General features: G+C 42.0%; 1 protein-coding gene across 1 annotated transcript in view; it reads left to right on the top strand.

Annotated features, from left to right (window-relative positions):
* Window positions 1-18,123, top strand: part of CACNA2D4 (calcium voltage-gated channel auxiliary subunit alpha2delta 4) — a 159,910-nt gene that overhangs the window by 97,088 nt on the left and 44,699 nt on the right. The window contains exons 27-30 of the mRNA XM_036760693.1: window positions 12,944-13,005; window positions 15,054-15,068; window positions 15,903-15,947; window positions 16,231-16,293. Coding sequence (XP_036616588.1) covers window positions 12,944-13,005; window positions 15,054-15,068; window positions 15,903-15,947; window positions 16,231-16,293 — 185 coding nt within the window. The remainder of the gene's footprint in view (window positions 1-12,943; window positions 13,006-15,053; window positions 15,069-15,902; window positions 15,948-16,230; window positions 16,294-18,123) is intronic.

Below are 18,123 nucleotides of genomic sequence, written 5' to 3'. Positions count from 1 at the left end.
GGCTTGTTATTTAATCTCAAACAAGCCCTTACTGTAGCAAGGCAATCCTTCTATTTTCCCTATTTTTCATTTGGTTTTGTCAAACACTTTGCTAAAATTTAGGTAAACTATATCTGAGTTCTCTTCCTTCTTTTCTTTCTCCTTTTTCCCTTAGATCCTTCCAACTTTCCTCTCCCCAAATTTCAATATTTGGCCTTATTATTTCCAAAACCCTCTTAAATCTCTTTTTCCCTAGTTCTTCTTCAGCTCCTTATGTCCTCCAACAGAATACCCTCTTCACCTATATCATTCTTTAAGACCTAATTCAAATGTCAACTCCTCAATAAAGCCTTTCCTAATCATTCCAGTCCAGAAGTGACCCACCATCCTCTGAACTCCCAGAGAACTTTGTTTATGCCATTAAACACACTTAGCATGTTTAGCTTGGTATTGTACTAATGTATATATTTTATTTCCTTGCTAACTTATAAGATCCTGGAGGCAGGGACACCCTTATATTCCTCACAGCACCTAACACAGTGCCTTGAACATAGTAGGCATCCAATAAATGTTTATTAAGGGAATGAATGAACAAGTGTTCATTAAGTATGTACTATGTGCTCAGCACACAGGCTAGGTCCCTGTGAGGATATAAAAAGACAATTTCTGCCTACAAGGGGACTAATTAGACTATAATTTTGTTCAATTCTGAATTGCTGAACTGGTTTATCCACAAACAACGGCTTAGAGGACAGAGGGAGATGAAAGGAGAAAAGGGAGAGAAAGAGAGTTTACTCCTCCTGGTGCTGATCTCTGACAGAAGTCGCTTCTCCGGGTGCAAGCCCAGCTGTGTTGTTTTGCCATCTGCAATGACAACAGAGCAGAGAGGTGACAGCCAGGACACAGCAAAGAAGCACATCTTGATAAGCAGTCTGCCACCTCTGGTCTTATTGAGACTTTTGTTAGGCTGTCAGGGAGTGGGATGGAATCTTAAGGAAAAGCTGCTTCAAATAAAAGAATGAGAACCATGAAAGAGAGGCTGAAGGGTGAGGGCAGGCAGGGGAACAAATGCCAGGAGTAGAGGAGTAACGGGGGAGAAGGAAAGAAGAAAGGATCTTGGACATTTGTCCTCCTGCGTCATCACTCTGACAGGCTGGGAACTGGTGCTGGAGTACTAACAACCCACCATGAGCATGCCTGAGCTGTAGAGATCAATCACTTAATAACCCACTGGAGGCAGGGAGAAAACAGGGCCCAGAAAGATAAAGTGCCTTGTGTCCCCCAAAGCCCTTTTGCCAAAGAAACTCGATTTCTCTTGCACCAAGAGTGATTAGCCTGTCTCTGAAGATAATAAAATGATGTATTCCATCTTTACACTGCATAGCAGACTACAAGGGCTACACACAACCTTGGATTCCACCAAGGTGGTTGGCTGTATCAAGAGTCTGGAAATGACTAGAACAGAACATGAATCAGGGCAAACTCCTAAGCTGACTCCTGACAGTGGCATTGAGAAAGACATCTGATTTGCCTCTGTTTCTGTGATGGGAAATTAGGATTTGGAATGTGGGCTTAGAGGTTGATTAGTAAAGATTCCAAGAAAATGGAGGAAACCTCAAGATAGGAAGTTTTCTGTAAGGATTCATAAGATCTCAGAGCTGGGAAGGACTTTAGAGATCATCTATTTCAAAACCACAGCTAGATTTTACAAATGAGGAAACTGAGGCCCGAGGTCAATCAGTGATAAAGGTAGGATTGAAACCCAAGTCCCTTGATTTCACATCTCAGTGTCTTTCCAGTGAACCCCACTGTCTCTCCTCTAACACCTTTCCTTTAGAAAACCCCCATCTAAAGTATGCTCACTCTGACATGCATCTTCTTTTAAAAGGTGATATCCTCACTGACCCCTGGATCCTTCCACCCCATTTAAAAATCTAATCATCATGACAGTCACTAAGTTATTTGTGTCGAACCTTCATCTCTCATCAGATCGTGTTATCATTTGTTTGGTTCTTATGGGGAGGGAAAGGAGCACAGCTGTCACAGGATCTCATTTGCACTGCCTTTCAGTGAACCCAGATAAGCTGCAGATTCCTCTTTTTGCCTCAGTTTCTACATTCCCATGGTGGTCTCTGGAAGAGAGCTATAATCAAAAGAGACTAAATTCGCAGTTTGGTTACTGGCTCCTAGTCCTGTTTCTGTAAACTAGCAGTGTGACCTTGGGAAAATTATTCTCTCTCTCCCTCTCCCCTTTCTCTCTGTCTCTCTCTCTCTATCTCTCTTTCTCTGTCTCTATCTCTCTCTATCTCTGTCTCTCTCTCTCTCTCCATCTTCCTCTCCTCTCCTCTCCTCTCTCTCTCTCCCTCTCCCTCTCCCTCTCTCCCCCACCATTTCTCAGCAAAATTAGGAAACTGGACTAGAAGAACACTAAAGTCCTTTGCCACTCTAACACTGATTCTATGGACATTTGAAGCTAAAGTACCAAGGGGAACAGACAAGGCTTCTTTTTGTCATAATGTGAATATAGTTGAGACAAAGGGATGAAATAAATGATTTCCATCACGTTCCTTTTAGTCCAATAATTATATAATTCTGTAGCTTGAATGTGACTCAATAAACAACAAATATTTATTAAGTACCTACTATGTGCAAGGAGCTAGGCATACAAAAACAAAGGTAAAACAGTTCCTGCCCTCAAGAAGCTTCCATTCTGCTAGAGGAATAAAACATGTGTCCAGAGAAATAAACCAAAAGTATCTAAAAGTGATTTCAAGAAGAGGAGAAGCTAAGAACTGGAGGGATCAAGAAAAGCTTCATGTAGAAGGTGACACCTGACCTGTACTTTGAAAGAAATTGGGGATTCTAAAAGGTAGAGGAAAAAAAGGGGTACTGCTGTCCCAGACATTGCAAAGAAAGGTGAGGAAGTGAGAGACGGAGTCTCCTGTATGGAAAATCGTGGACCAGTTTGACTGGAATCAAATGAATCACATGAAATTATTCTAGAAAGGAAAGTGGGGATTAGAGTGCTAGTGCCAGGCTGAGAATTTTGTATTTTATTCTAGAGGCAATAGGAGACCCCTGGAATTTTTTGAGTAAGGAAGTGATGTGATCAAATCTGTTTTAGGAATGTTTATTTGAACACTGCCAAATATCTTAAAGCATGAGGTTCTTATGCTCAGATCCTAAGTGGAGCAGCCTCTGTGGTCTGAGTCCCAATGTAGGACCTAGGGTGCAACATCTACACCTGGAAGCCCATGCAAGCAGGAACTGGGGTGGGTAAGAGGTTGCCCCTGCTGCAGTGTTGTAGATGATGCTGTTGTTGTCAGCAGCACCTCCAGCACAGGTCCCACCCCTCCTCAATGGGATGCCAGCCCAACCCAGCCCAGCCCAATGGCAACAAAAGGACACCATTAGATAGCCACAGAGGGACAACCGAAAGAACTCCATCAGGTCATCTGACCAGGTGAAATATTCTTATGGACTATGTGGGCTTCCCTTGAGCCCTACATCTGGACCTCAAGTTCTGGCCATCAGAAATCAACAAGGACCCAACTCTTTTTGGACTGTGAAAATATAACCTGAGGAGATACCCCAAGAGCTGTAGGCACTTTGGCACAATGTCAATGGGGAACCATTGAAGCTTCTTGAGTAGTGAGATAGTCAATTCTGCCCTTTAGTAATATCAGTTTGGTAGGTGACCCACCCCCCCGCCCAGCTTTTTCATTCCAGAGCTTTCTCAGGAAGCCATGCTTCAACTCACAGTAATAGAACAAAAGGGAGAAACAGAGAGTAGAAGAGATTTGACATTGTCCCAGCAGTTTCTCCAAGAATGCAGAATTTAGTCACTGTGCTGGATTCTCTCAATAAGCTTAACTACAAGCCAGGGAAAGACTCCAGAACTACAAGGGGGGCATTAGTTTCCTTGGAAGAGCCCTCCACCTCCAACTCCTCTCTCTTGTCCTACTGCAGAAATGTTTTAAACTTCCACCGTACTGATTGGCCCTCCAGTTCTGATCTCACTGCCCCCGTAAGACTCTTCTCTTCTTATGCGGAGAAGAAATACAACTTCCATGGTCTTTGATGACTTGGGTCTCTTTGCAAGACAGCTAGGCTAAGACTTGCCAGAAGGACAATTATATGTACTAAAAATAACCAAGTATGAACAATAGGATAAATTCCATTAAAAAACTACAAAATGCATAAAACATGCGAGAGTTAACCTTTAAGATACACACTAGATTTAGACAAATACGACAGTGTTTACAGAAATAAAATTACACTTAAATAATTGGAGAAGGGGCAGCTAGGTGGCGCAGTCAGTGGAGCACCGGCCCTGGAGTCAGGAGGACCTGAGTTCAAATCCGGCCTCAGACACTTGACACATGTACTAGCTGTGTGACCTTGGGCAAGTCACTTAACCCCAACTGCCCTGCCCCCCAAAAAAAAAATAATTGGAGAAATATTCATTTACTCCTGATTGGACTATGCCAACATAATAAAAATTACAATACTGCCTAAATTAATTTGCACATTTTGCTAATTAAATTACTTGTGTCATACTTTTTAAAACTGGAAAAAAGAATAACAAAATACATTTAGAAGAACAAAATCTGTATCATCCCAAGGGACACAATGAGGAAAGAGTGAAAATGAAGATCCATAGAATTGCCAGACCCCAAATTACATTGTAAAGCAATAATCCTCAAAACTATTTGCTACTTATTTAAAAACCAAAAAAAGGTACATCAGTGGAACAGACTAAATAAACAGGAAACAGAAGCAATCAACAATAGTAGCCCAATTTTTCATAAACTCAAGAACATAAATTGCTGAGGGACAGGCTTCTTTTTTGACAACAACTTTTGCAAAAACTGTAAAGAAGTATGGCAGAAATTCAGTTTAGACCAATGGCTTCCACCATATAACACAATAAACTCAGAATAGATATGAACTAAATGGCAAAGGTCTTACCATAAACAAAAAAATTATAAGTGAATGAGAACCTTTTACATGTATGGCAAGGTGAAGAGTTGTTAACCAAAAAAGGGACAAAGGAGATTATATCAGATAAAATAGACAATTTTGACTACATAAAAGTAAGAATCTTTTGCATGAGTAAAATCAGTAAACAGAACTAGAAGAATAAAGTAGGGAAAGCATAAAAGTTTGATATCCAAAATACACGAATATATGACACTAAAAACCATTCCCCAGTCAGTCAAAGGATATGAACAGATTTCAAAAGTGGAGTTCCAAACTCTGAAGTGTTGACATGAAAACAACATCAATCGGTCAATGCGCAAATGCTTATTAAATGCTTAGTGTATACCAGGCAATGAAATGCTAGAGATACAAAGAAAGCAATGAAACCATTCCTCACTTTGAGAGGCTTACCAAAGTACAAAATGTGTACCTATGTAAGTATACAAAATACATGCAAGACAAGAAGACTAAGAGGCTACTTCATTAGTTCAAGCAAGAGTTGATGAGGACATGAACTAGGGTGTTTGGCTGTAGAGGTAGAGAAAGGGGCCAGATGTAAAATAGGTTGTACAGATTTTTAAAAAGAAGAAGAATAGTCAGTTCTGGAGGATCTATGGGAAGACAGGCACACTGATAGTCGGTTGAGTGCAACCATTTTCAATTTCAGTTTGGAGTTATGTAAAAAGAATTTTTTTTACTAAACTGTCCAAACCCTTTGATCCAGTGATCCCTCTACTAAAAGTATACCAAAAGGAAGTTTTAAAAAAATACAGGAAAAAAAAGTCCAGTAGATACCAAAATATTCATAGCAATGCTCTCAGTGGTAGCAAAGAATAGAAAACAGTGGAAGCAAAGAAGTGAATGCCTATCGACTGGAGAATGGCTAAAAAATAAAAATAACAACAATGGGATAGAATGTAATAGAATTTGATTGTATAATTAGAAATTATTAATATGAAGAATTTGGAGAAAATTAGAAGATTTGTAAGAACTAATTCTGGGTGAAATATGTAGAAGCAATCAAACAATATACACAGTGACTACAAAGATGTGAATTTCTCAATCACTAAAAGGAAATCTAACTCTAAATAACCAAAAAAACAATGAAGGTCCTAGAGAATGAAAAACAAAGCATACCTAGTCACTTGCGATCGGGAGGTAAGGGACGGTGTCACATGCAGTCACTATATTGAATATTTTAGCTTTTGTCAAATAAAGAGCTGAGTCTATGGTGCAGGGTGGGATGAGAAGTGACAGTGATATAAAGACAAAGGAATAAATAAAATGTAGCAAATACAAAAATAGCTCTTCCTCCTTGAGAAGAGAGAAAAAGTAGAAATGGGGCAATGGTGGCCAGGGAGGGGTGTTTTGATTTGGAAAGGTACAATGAGTGGGGCCATAGGAAAATTGATTGCCACATTCTTTCCAGAGTTGGAAAGCTTTGGGAGGTGGGAATGAGGCAGGTCGGAGAGAAGACACGGTAATAAGCAGGGCAAATAGCAAGAAAATATCCAGGGCAAAATATGAAGCATGGCTGGGACTAGCTAAATATAGTGGGTCATGTGACACACTCACCAATCAGGCTAGAAGGATGATCCCTTGAACCTGAGTGATTGGAAGATGGTAGTATCCTCAATAGGAATAGAAAAGTTTAATGAGGGATGATTGCAGTGAGGATATAGCGAGTTCTGTTGTATGGGAATTCAGGTGAATATATGTAGCAGGCAGTTAGTGATGTCCCTGGAGTTCAGGAGAAGGTTTAAAGCTGTCTGTATAAATTTAAATTTAGAAGTCATCTGCATAGATATAACAGAAACTATGGGAGCTGATGACATCACCAAGGGAAATAGGGTAGAGAGAGGAGAGAGGGGAACATCGAGGAAGAGTGGAAAGAAGTGAGAAGATGATCCAGAAAAGGAAGCTTGGAAGGAGTGGTCAGACAGGAGGAATGCCAACAGGGAACAGTATCTTGGAAGCTAAGGGGAGACAGAGCATCCAGAAAAGAGTGGCTGACAGATGGCCAGAAAAATCCCTCGCAAAAATCCTGACTTGTAACAAATCACATTTTGTGGTACACACACACACACACACACACACACACACACATACACAGAGGCATATATACACATGCACACATACACACAAACCCATATATGTACATATACACACACACAAACACACACAGACATTCCACTCCAAAATATAAAGTGTAAAAGCTGTTTAAAATGAATCTTAAAAGCAGCCTTGAAAGAAGTGAGAGGTCATAGGAGGTCCTGCAGCCTGAGGGTTACATGTGGAAGGCTGGAGGAAGAGTTGTTGCCAGGTATCCATTTCCAATCCCTCCCTATTCCCTATCTAGTTTGTTTTGTTTTTGTTTTTGCCTTTTGTCAGTTCAATGTGTCAGTGATATTTTTAAAAATTTACTTTAATTTATTTTTTGTTACATTTTAAGTTCCTCCCTCCCCATTGTGCACTAGAGAAGGCCACCATTTGACATAGAGATAGATAGATAGAGATGTAAAACTATGCTATGCATATTTCTATTTATCAGTTCTTTCTCTGGAGGTGGAGAGCATCTTCTTTCCTAGGCCTGTTGTATCTGATTTGAGTATTTGTAATACTCAGAATAACTTGGTTGTTCACGATTATTCTTTGAACAATATTGCTGTTCCTATATCGAACATTTTCTTGGTTCTGCTCATTTCACTCTTCATTATTTCATGCAAGTCTTTCCATATTTCTCTAAAATGAACATTTTGTTATTTCTCATAGCATAGCAGTATTCTATCACAATCATGAACCACAATTTACTCCCTCATTGAAGGGCAAACCCTCATCTTCCAGTTCTTTGCCACCACAAATAGAGATGCTATAAATATTTTAGAACACACAGGTTTTTTTCCCTTTCCCCTGATCATCTTGGAAAACAGACCTAGTAGTAGTGGTATTGCTGGGGCAAAGGGTATACATAGTTTTATAAGTCTTTGGGCACAGTTCCAGATCACTCTCCAAAATGGTTGTTTCAGTTCACAGTTCCAGCAACAGTGGATTAATGTCCCAGTTTTTCCACATCCCCACCAACATTTGTCATTTTTCCCTTTCATCGTTTTAGTCGATCTGAGTGGTGTGAAATGCCATCTTGAAGTTGTTTTAATTTGTATTTCTCTAATGACTTAGAGCATTTTTCCTATGATTATATATAGTCAGTGATATTTTTAAAAGATCATTGGAAAACAGGAAAGGTACCCAAAGATTATAGAAGGGCAAATGTCCCAATTTTCCAAAGATGGGAAGAGAACAGATTCTTTAAGCTATAGACCCATGAACTTGACTTTGATCCACAAGAAAATTCCAGAAAAGATCATTAAAGATCCACAAGAAAGCTGCAGAAAGGATCATTAAAGAGGTGATTGATAAGTACCTAGAAAGGGGAGTTGTGATTATAAGGGGACAGCATGATTTTATCAAGAACAAGTCATGCTGGACTAACTTCGTTTCTTTATTCCTTTTTTTTTTGACAGAATTACTCAACTAGTAGATGGGGGAATGCTATGGATAGAACTTACCTGGATTTTAGCAAACATTTTGATAAGTCACCTCCTAGTATTCTTCTGGGGAAGAGAGAAAGGTTTGCATTGGATGATAATACAATGAGATGGATGAATAACAGATTGGATGGCAGGACTAGAAGAGTAGTTATTAATGGGGTAATAGGTGCTGTGCTAAACCCTGACGCTACCACGTTCTCAAAAAGTCCACAGTCTAATGGGGGAGACAATCATGCAAAAGCTATGTACAAACAAGCTATATACAGGATACATGGGAGACAATCAACAGAGAAGGCACTGGAATTTATTTGAGTGCCAAGGACTGGGAAAGACTTCCTGTAGGAAGTAAATTTTAGCTGGGACTTGAAGGAAGTCAGAAGCAAGAGATGAGGAGGGAGACCAGGCATGAGCAACAGCCAGTGAAAATGCCCAGAGTTGGGAGATGGAGGGAGGGTCTTGTTCAAGAAACAACAAGAATGACTGTGATCACTGCTACCTCTGTCCTCTAAGAAATCCCTGCAGTTACTAGGCCTGACACCCCTCTTAGGGGAGCTAACCCTGGGCTGGAGGGGGTGGGGCAAAAAAAACACCCTATAAGGACAGCATGACCCATGGCCCCTAACTCTGAAAATTCTCTTCATTTTTTATGGGAGGATTATCAAATTACTTTCCCAAAGAAGGCTATTATGGTGTAGAAGAAAGTGCTGGATTTCAAGTCAAGATGTGTTAAGATCTCATCTCTAAAACCTGCTAGTTATGTGTTGATGGACCCATCACATATCCTTTCTGATCCCCATTTCCATCCTTTGTAAAATTGGGAATATTTGTGCTTTTTACCTTACAGAACAGTTACAAAGAAAGTGCTTCTTGCAAACCTTAAAGTTTTATAAGAACCTAAGTCATAATTATTCTCCACATGCTATTAACTCTAATTTAGCCATGAAGATGAGTATGGATCCACTTGGCTAGCAGCTAAAGAGAATCCTAGAATGTTAGGGCTGAAAGGGAACTAAGAGGTACAGAAACAGTCTGGTAGATAGGTCATTGGACTTGCAATAAGGTATTTGCTATTTGACCCTGGGCAAATAACCATCTGGGTCTGTTTTCTTAACTGCAAAAAGATGAGATGGGACTCCTGAGCCCAGGGGTGGGGAACCTGCTGCCTCGAGGCCACATGTGGCCCTCTAGGTCCTCAAGTGCAGCCCTTTGAGTCAAAGGACCACACTTGAGGACTTCGAGGGCCACATGTGTTCTTGAGGCCACAGGTTACCCAGATTATGTATCCTAGAACACCCCTGTCTTAGCTTCTAAGGTCCCTTCCAGCTCTAAATCCTCAAACATCTGTCGAACCCCTTCATTTTACACATAAGGAAACTAAATCCCAGAACGGATAAGGGGTTTACCCATAGCAACACAGCAGAGCTAGGACTAAACCTCTGGACTCCTGACTCTTAGGGAAGTGATCTGTCCCCAGCTCCATGCTGCAGCTGTGAGCCTGAAAGAAAAAGCAAAAAAAAAAATCCTCCTTAGTTTTTCCATCCTATTGTTCCCGGATTTTCCTGGGCCTGCTTGTAGACGTATCTCTTAATGTGTCTGCATCAGGCAGACATGCGGGTTGGGAGGCACTGGTGAGTGAGGTCCCATAGAATGCAGTTTGTGTAGGGCTGTATTGTCATTTAGTGAGAAGAGGGCCCTTGTGTATTCATTTGAGGCAGATCCTGTAAATGACCAAGGCAGAGAAGTTGTACAGCTGAGAACGTACCAGGGTCACACTGACTGCTGTGGGTCTCACTGCCTAGAAGGTAGGTTACATTTACCCCTCCCTCCAGGGGTACCCTCGAGGAATACTGGGGTGTGTCTAGGCTATGTGCAAAAAGCTCCAGCCCCCAATGATATTGTTCCCTCCCCTGCATTCTACTTCCATGAACCACTAACAATTGAATTAGCTTTTACCCAGAAATATTTATTTCTAAAAGTATAATCACAAATATACAAACATACTCCCCCAACAGGTGGGAGGCATAATCTCTCCCCTGCCTTGCATCAATCAAAGGAGATTAGATTCAAAGATTAGCTCACTTCCTATACAGCATAGTCCCAGTCCCAGTTTCAAATTCAAAACCTGCTTGAGTTCAGGCCCATGCATTCTGACTTCTCAGGGCTTCCATGCTGGGCTGGATGGCTGCACCATCCTGCCTGGAGTCCTGGCTCCAACATCATTATGGCATAAACCCTCAAGTCCCATAGGGATCACTGCTGGCACCTGGAAACAAGAACAGACAACAGAGAACAAAAACAAACAATCCCAGGCCCATTTCTCAGAGCAGCAGTAAAAAAAAAAAAAAAAAGGGAGAGCAGAGGAAGTCTTTTCCTTTCCCACCAGTTCAGGTCATGGCTTCCTTGCTGTGGGTGAACTGGGATCTTCTGGACAAAAGGTAAGAATACCAGAAAAGATTGGTGTAAAAAAGAAAGTGATCTCTCGGTCTCGTCGGTTTTAAAGATAAAGCCTGTTCTGGTTATGTAGCCAATCAAACGAGGCTATAGCCATTCACATGGTAGGCAACAAAGAATGCCTCCATCTTACCAGATCTGTGACTACAGACAATCCTGGGTTATACCAGAAAATGGGGTGCGTGGGGTGTTGAGAGAAGACTAGGAGCTCTGGTATAAGAGCTTTTCAGGGCCGTTCATCCACCTTTGGTGTCTAACTGGCACTCAACTCTCACCTGTAGCTCCAAGAAGCTGTGGCATGTACAGAGGCTACACCCCAGTAGAACCATCTTGGCAGATGGGCTAAGCTAGATTGAAGTTAACTGACAGGCCTCAAACCCATCAGTAAGTTAGGGGGATGTCTATCCCAAGCATGTGAAGACTTTTCCCAGTGGAATGGACAGATGAGAACAATTTGATCCTCCAACCACCATGAAGGTGGTTGAAGCGGGCACTGTGTTGTGCTTAGAGCTGGGCCAGATATTGAAGATGCCAAGGACACCCATTACATCCCAGGCCATTGCCAGTCATCCTGACTTTTGTCCTGCCACTGGACCTCAGTGACTCTGGAAGAAAGAGTGAGGCTAATGACTCTGTGCTACTCTGATTCACTTAAATCCAATTCATGCACAAGTCAAAACATCAGTCCATGATGTCATTGGTCCTCTCTGAAAACAAAGGAGGAAAAACAATGGCGTGGATTAATAGAATTTCCTTTGGATACATTGAACACAAGCAACATTCATTGTATTCACGTCTTCCACCATTCTGGACCAGGAAAATTTGTTTCTCAATAATTCAAGGACTTTGTCAACCCAAGTGTCCAGTCATCATGCAAGGCCATCATGGCCAAAGCATAATATGGATGGGACAGCACTGCTTGCTTCCTGGCATCAGGTGAAGGATCTGTGATGGTCTAGTGTGTCTCTCCATTGTACAGCTGCAACTTCTGCCATTATAACAATAAAGTTCTTTCCAAGGAATGAAATTAAGCTCTGAGAGTCAACCCTTCACTTTATTTTTTGGTATTATTTCTTGAATTCCTTCATCATGCATCTGATCTAGCCACCATCATCCAAGGATAGTCGAGGCAAAGAAGATTGGACTGCTGCAGTAAGATTCAGGCACACTGGTGATTTGCCTCCAGATAGAAGACCTAAGCCTGGCTGCTCTTATGTTAATTAATAGGCTATTATAATAGTTTAGGTAAGAGGTGATGAGGGTCCAAAACTATAGTCACATGAGTGGAGAATAAAGGATTGACAACTGATTGTATAGGGCATCCCAAAATTCTTAGTGAAGTTTTAAGCTATCAAAATGATGGGGTTTGAGATAGAATGAGCAGTTGAGGATGACTCCAAGGTTGTGAACCTGAGTGGCTAGAAGGATGGGAGCATCTTCAACAGAAATAGCTATGTTACAATGTCACATAACCTATAGGGACCTCAGTTTCTTCAGTGGTATAATTCAGGGGAAGGGGGTATATAAGATGATGTGTAATAGCCCTTCCATCTCTAAAGTTCCATGATTCTAACTTTTAGTTAGGCGCTGCCAGAGTGATGAAAAGATTTACACCATATTAATTAAAATTTTCTCAACTATCTTCTTGAAGAACATTTCCTGCTCATCCCTGTTCAGCTTGGGGAAGACTGGAAGTAGATGCTTTTTCTGCTTCTCCCTACCCATAAGCACCAACTGGAATTTTTACTCAACAGTCTGACTCAGCTTTTCCTCACAAAATGTCTTCTAGGAATACAAACTTCCCTAGCATTTCCTTTTGAATCAGTCACTTCCCTTTCTTACCTTCCATTTCTTTTTCTCTCTCTCCTCCCTTGTCCTACCTGCCCCTAAACTTTCTCCAATCTTCCCTTTCCTGCTCCCAATCCTCAACCACACACATTTATACCTCTTGTCCTTCCTCCCTCTTCCTGATGCCCCTGTAGCAGTGGGTGTGCAAATGAAGTTAGAATTACTACAACGAAAATTCTGGGCAGTAGTGACCCAGGTAAGTACTGTGGTCTCAAGAGCTGGACTCAGGTTTAGCAATAGCCAGAAATATAACCTTACTCAAGGAGGAGAGGTTGGGGTTAGGGACAGAAGGAAGAAGGCTTAGAAATAGAGTTTAAGGGGAAAGATAATGAGCTCTTTTTGGATATATAGGTTCAGGGTGCTTATGGGACATCTATGTGGAGATGTACAGCAGAGTTGGAGGTATAGGACTGGAAAGCAGGAAAGAGATCAGGCCTGGATATATAGGTCTGGGAGTCATCTGCATAGAGATGATAAATTCATGAGAGAATATAAGAGCACTAAGGAAGAGAGTATAGAATACTATACTATAGAGAGAAGAGAAGAAAGCCTAAGAAAAGGTCTTAGGGGATATCCATACCTATGGGACAAGACTCAGATGATATTTAGCAACAAAGAAAAGCTGAGAAGCCATCAGAAAGATAGGAGGAAATCCCACAAGTAAATATCATGAAAGCCGAGGGAAACAAAAGTAGGACAGAGCGCAGAACGATGTCAACATCTACAGAAAGGCCTAGATGGATGAGTACTAAGAAAATGCCATCATTTGGTCATTTAAACTAAATTGTTGGTAACCTTGGAGACAGCAGTTTCTGTGGAATGGCGGTGGTCAGAAACCAGATTGCAAGGGGTTGGGGAGTGGGAAGTAAAGGGAAAAGAAGCCAAGAGAATGAGTATCTATGGAGTCTGCTGTGAAAGGAAGGTAAGGCTTGAGGGGTTGGTAGGATAAATAAAGAGCTCTAAAGGGCAAGAGAGATCTGGGTTTGTTTGTAGGCAACAAGGGAGGAGCCAGTATATAAGAAGAGATTGTTTGGGGATGGGGAGGTGATGGGGGAATGATCAAAGAAGTGTGCTCCCAGAGATATGGGGAGGAAAGCTGTAAATCAAAATGCTGTAAATTGAAATTTTGGTCTTGCCGAGGTCAAGAGACACATCTTTCTCAGAAACTAGAGAGGAGGAGAGAACGGTGGATGCTGCTAGAGGGATTTTAAGTACAGAAAAGGGAGTTCATAAAGAATGGTTTCTATTTTCTAAAGTAGGAGGCAAAGTCCAAGGAATTGGGGTAACCATCTGTCTAGATGTTGGAGAGGAGGTTCCTATTCAGATATGAATTGGACTAGATGGCTTCTGAGATCCCTTTCTACCATGACAGCTTTGCTGCTATTTCATTCAGCCAATGCACTCTGAGTGATTGTAAAAGGCATTCCTAAGTACAGATGGCAGCTGGGTGGTACGGTGGATAGAGTACCATGCCTGGAGTCAGGAAGACTCAACTCCCTGAGTTCAAATCTGTCCTCAAACACTTCCTAGCTGTGTGACCCTGGGCAAGTCACTCAACTCTGTTTGCCTCAGTTTTCTCATCTGTAAAGTGAGCTGGAGGAGGAAATGGCAAACCACCCCAATATCTCTGCTAAGAAAACCTCAAATGGGGTCATGAGGAGTTGGATACAATTGAACAACAACAAAAAGTGCAGATACTCATGTGACATGTTGGGAGAAAATGAGATACCTCATAGGAATGAAGTCCAAGTCTGATGAAAATAGAAGCCATACACAGACAGCCTAGTCTAGGACGGACTCTGAGCCTTGGAGAGACAAAAAGACATGTGGCTCTGGCTACTGTGGACAAGTCTACCCAAGGTTGACTGGTCAGGTAGACCAAGGCATCAGTGTTGTGGGGAAAGGCGGGTATCTACTGAGTCAATGTCAAAAGCAGAGAGGGGAAGGCTCCTCATTCGGAAGCCCACCATCATTATCGTCTCCAAAAGTACTAGAATGGGGAGAGCCCATTATGCGGTGGGGACACAGTCCACTTTGGGGTTTTATTCTGTGCTATTCCCTCTCCCAGCTCAGCTCTCCTCTTGTCATAGTTGAGTGCTGGAATGACTTTTATTCTCTATCAGTGCCTTTCAGGCAGAAGTTCCATGGAGAGTGACTAATGAATTTTCTCTCTCCCATCTCTCTGGTTCTCTGATCCTGGCCTCTGGTCTGATGCCTTCCTTAAATCCTTTGTCTCTTACCCAGTCAAGTAATTTGGATGTAAGTAGATGAGTCCCAAAGACTTTGAATTCCCCCCTCTTCTGTCCTACATCACGCTCCAGATCTTTCCCACATTTAATTTATACATGTCCAACATGCCCCATTATGAAGACAAATTGTTAGTCTCCATGCCTGAGAACCAGGTATCTTCCCAAAGAGTGGTGACAGTAAAAATGCTCCCTTTAGCCTTCCATCAATCTATATGTCCCACCCTTTATGATGTCCCCATTATCAATCTACCTATTTTCCTATTTTTATTTCCCCTCAACCTTCATATGATTCTCATCTTCCTTCAACACAACAGGTCTTCCTCCTCCTTCCCTCTCCAGCTTCCTCCTAGCCCTTCTGTCTTTCCCCTTCAGTTTCCTCCCTCTCCTCTTCCATTTGCTCCAAAGATTCTCTAGGTGTTTGCTTCTAGCCCTCACTTTGGGAAGGTTTAAGAGACCCTGGTGCTATAGGGAAATGGTCAAAGGTACTGAGGGTGGGCAGGGAAGCATGGAGGAGGGGAGGAGGAAAATGGGGAGATTAGACAATCTATTTTAGTTGAGATATACTCACCCCATCAGCCTTGAATAGCAGTGGGAAAGAGCCTTAATCCTACAAATTTCATGTCATGAATTGTCAACCGATGCTGGGTGTACTTCCTAATATCTGGAAATGGCTCATGAGTAGATATCATCCTTCATCTTTCAGGGTGGGCCAGAGTGGTATGAGGAAAGGCTGGGCCTCTAGAGTTGGACCAACTTCACCAGGGAGGGTCCTTCCCCAATAATGTCAAATGTGTAGCACTTGAAGAAGTACAGGCACACACATGTCTTTTTTTTTTCCTTCTAGTGCAGCCAAGTGGATGGGATCTGCTCACTGAGCTGTCAGGACAGTGTGAGTTCTGCCCATGAATTTCCCAGAGCATAAAGGGTAGGAGTAGAATTCATCACAGAATTGCTATGAATTACATGGACCCAAGCACTCACAAGAGACCAAGTTCCCTCTCTGAATACCCGTAGCTCCACCCCAGTGCTGTAGAACTGGTTAGGGGAATACAATGAAAGAGATTTAGTTCTTTTCTAGAGCTCCAAACTCATACCTGGGCAGAAGGATTGGGAAATCAGAAATCTCCTAACGAAATCTGACCATCATGGTGTATTTCTTCTTCCTCCCCCAGGACCTGGACTGCTTTGTCATAGACAACAATGGATTCATTCTTATCTCTAAGAGGTCAGAAGAGGTAAGCAAGAGGAAGAAGCAGAAACCTGGAAAGAGGAGGGAAGTGGAGGGTGGGGCTTGGAGGAAGAGGAGGTTTCCACCAACTTCTGCATATTCAAAGGCAACTTCTTTTTGGTTCACCCTAGATCCAGGAAATTATTAAAATGCAAATTCCCTTCTTGGGACTACAGGGATAGAGAAGGGACTTATCTAAATTGGGAGCCATATATTCCCCGACAAGAAAAAAGTAAACCCCCTTACACCTAATCAACCATGCTGACCCAAACCTCTGCATTCTCTAAAACCACTGAATTTGACAAAGTCAGAGCATCAAAATATTTTTTGGACACAAACCAAAGTGGGGTGAGATCTGGGTGAGGAGCTTTCCTGGGTGCATTCTGTTGCCAAGAAGTACCCGCTTACGTGTATCAAAGTCTTAAGCAAGTATCAACTTTGTGCTGGTTGAATTAATGCTCTGGCCTAGCCAAAAGAGGCCTGTAGAGCTTGGGAAGAAGCCACGGCCCAGTATAAGCATAAAAGCAAAGAACACGCGAGGGGAGCAAACCCCAGTCACTTTCCTGCTAATTTCTTATAAGTCCTAGAACTAGTTTAGCCATGCCTTTCCTTTCAGCAAACCTTAGACTCCTCTTTCCCACTATCCTCTTAGTAAGTCACCACCCCCCAAGCCTATAGAAACAAACAAATAAACTAAAAAAGATGCCTATCCAGCCCCATCTACCTGCCACCAAGTGACAAAACCATTTGGCAAGAGTAGAGAAAATAATCATCACTCTTGTTCAAACTGCACTTTAGAATTTACAAAGCCTTTTCCTCACTATAATCTTGAGAGGTACACTAGGCAAGCAACATTATCCTCTTTTTATATTTGGATAACTCAGTGGATTTGGGATTTCATTAATGTTGATATTCCTTCCAATGATATAGGTCTGCCTTCTTTATCTCTTCATCCCCTTGGCTTTTCCTGTGTAGATATTTAGGCCCAACTCTTGTGGATCTCTAGGAGATCCATTTTAGGCCAGGTATGGTAGTGGAAAATTCTACTGAGGATTGCTGAGGCTGGTGGATCCCTTGAGTTCTGGAATCCTGAGCTATAGTAGGTCAACCCAATTGAGTGTCTGCAAGTGAATCTGACAAGCCCTTGAATATGGCAAACCTTTGGAAATGGAGGGCTACTAGGATGCCTTTGGACAGGTTGAAAAATCAGGAGGGAGGGGAAGGGAGAGGGAGAGAGAGAGAGAGGGAAAGGGAGATGGAGAGAGAGGAGAGGAGAGAAGAGAAAGAAAAAGACAGAGAGGAAAAATAGAAGAGAGAGGACTGAAGAGGGGGAGGAAAGAGGGAAAGAGAAGAAGAGAGAGAAGAAAAAGAAGAGAGAGGAAGAACAAGAAGAAGAAAAGAGAGAAGAGACAAAGAAAGAGAGAGAGAAGGGAAGGAGAGAGGAGAGAAAGAAAAAAGAGGAGAAATAGAAGAGAGATATAAGGAGAGAGAAAGAGAGATGAGGGGAGAGAGGGAGGGAGGGAGGGGGAGAGAGAGAGAGAGAGAGAGAGAGAGAGAGAGAGAGAGAGAGAGAGAGAGAGAGAGAGAGAGACTTCATAGATGAAGAAATTAAAATTCAGGGAGGTTTAAGTGACTTACACAGAATCACACCATTGAGAAGTGACGGAGCTAGGTTCAAACATAGCTATCCTTGCTCTAATGTTGAATAGTGTTTAACACTTTTTGTCAATGGCTTTGACACTGTAGTCTTTCCAAAACACTGTGCAGCTCACACCCTGCCTGACACCCATTGATACTCATCTAAACAAAAATCACCAGTCATGTGATATATGACTTT

The sequence above is a fragment of the Trichosurus vulpecula genome, chromosome 5, assembly GCF_011100635.1.
Source record: "Trichosurus vulpecula isolate mTriVul1 chromosome 5, mTriVul1.pri, whole genome shotgun sequence".
Taxonomy (NCBI): Eukaryota; Metazoa; Chordata; class Mammalia; order Diprotodontia; family Phalangeridae; genus Trichosurus; species Trichosurus vulpecula.
This window is presented reverse-complemented; position numbering and strand designations above follow the sequence as displayed.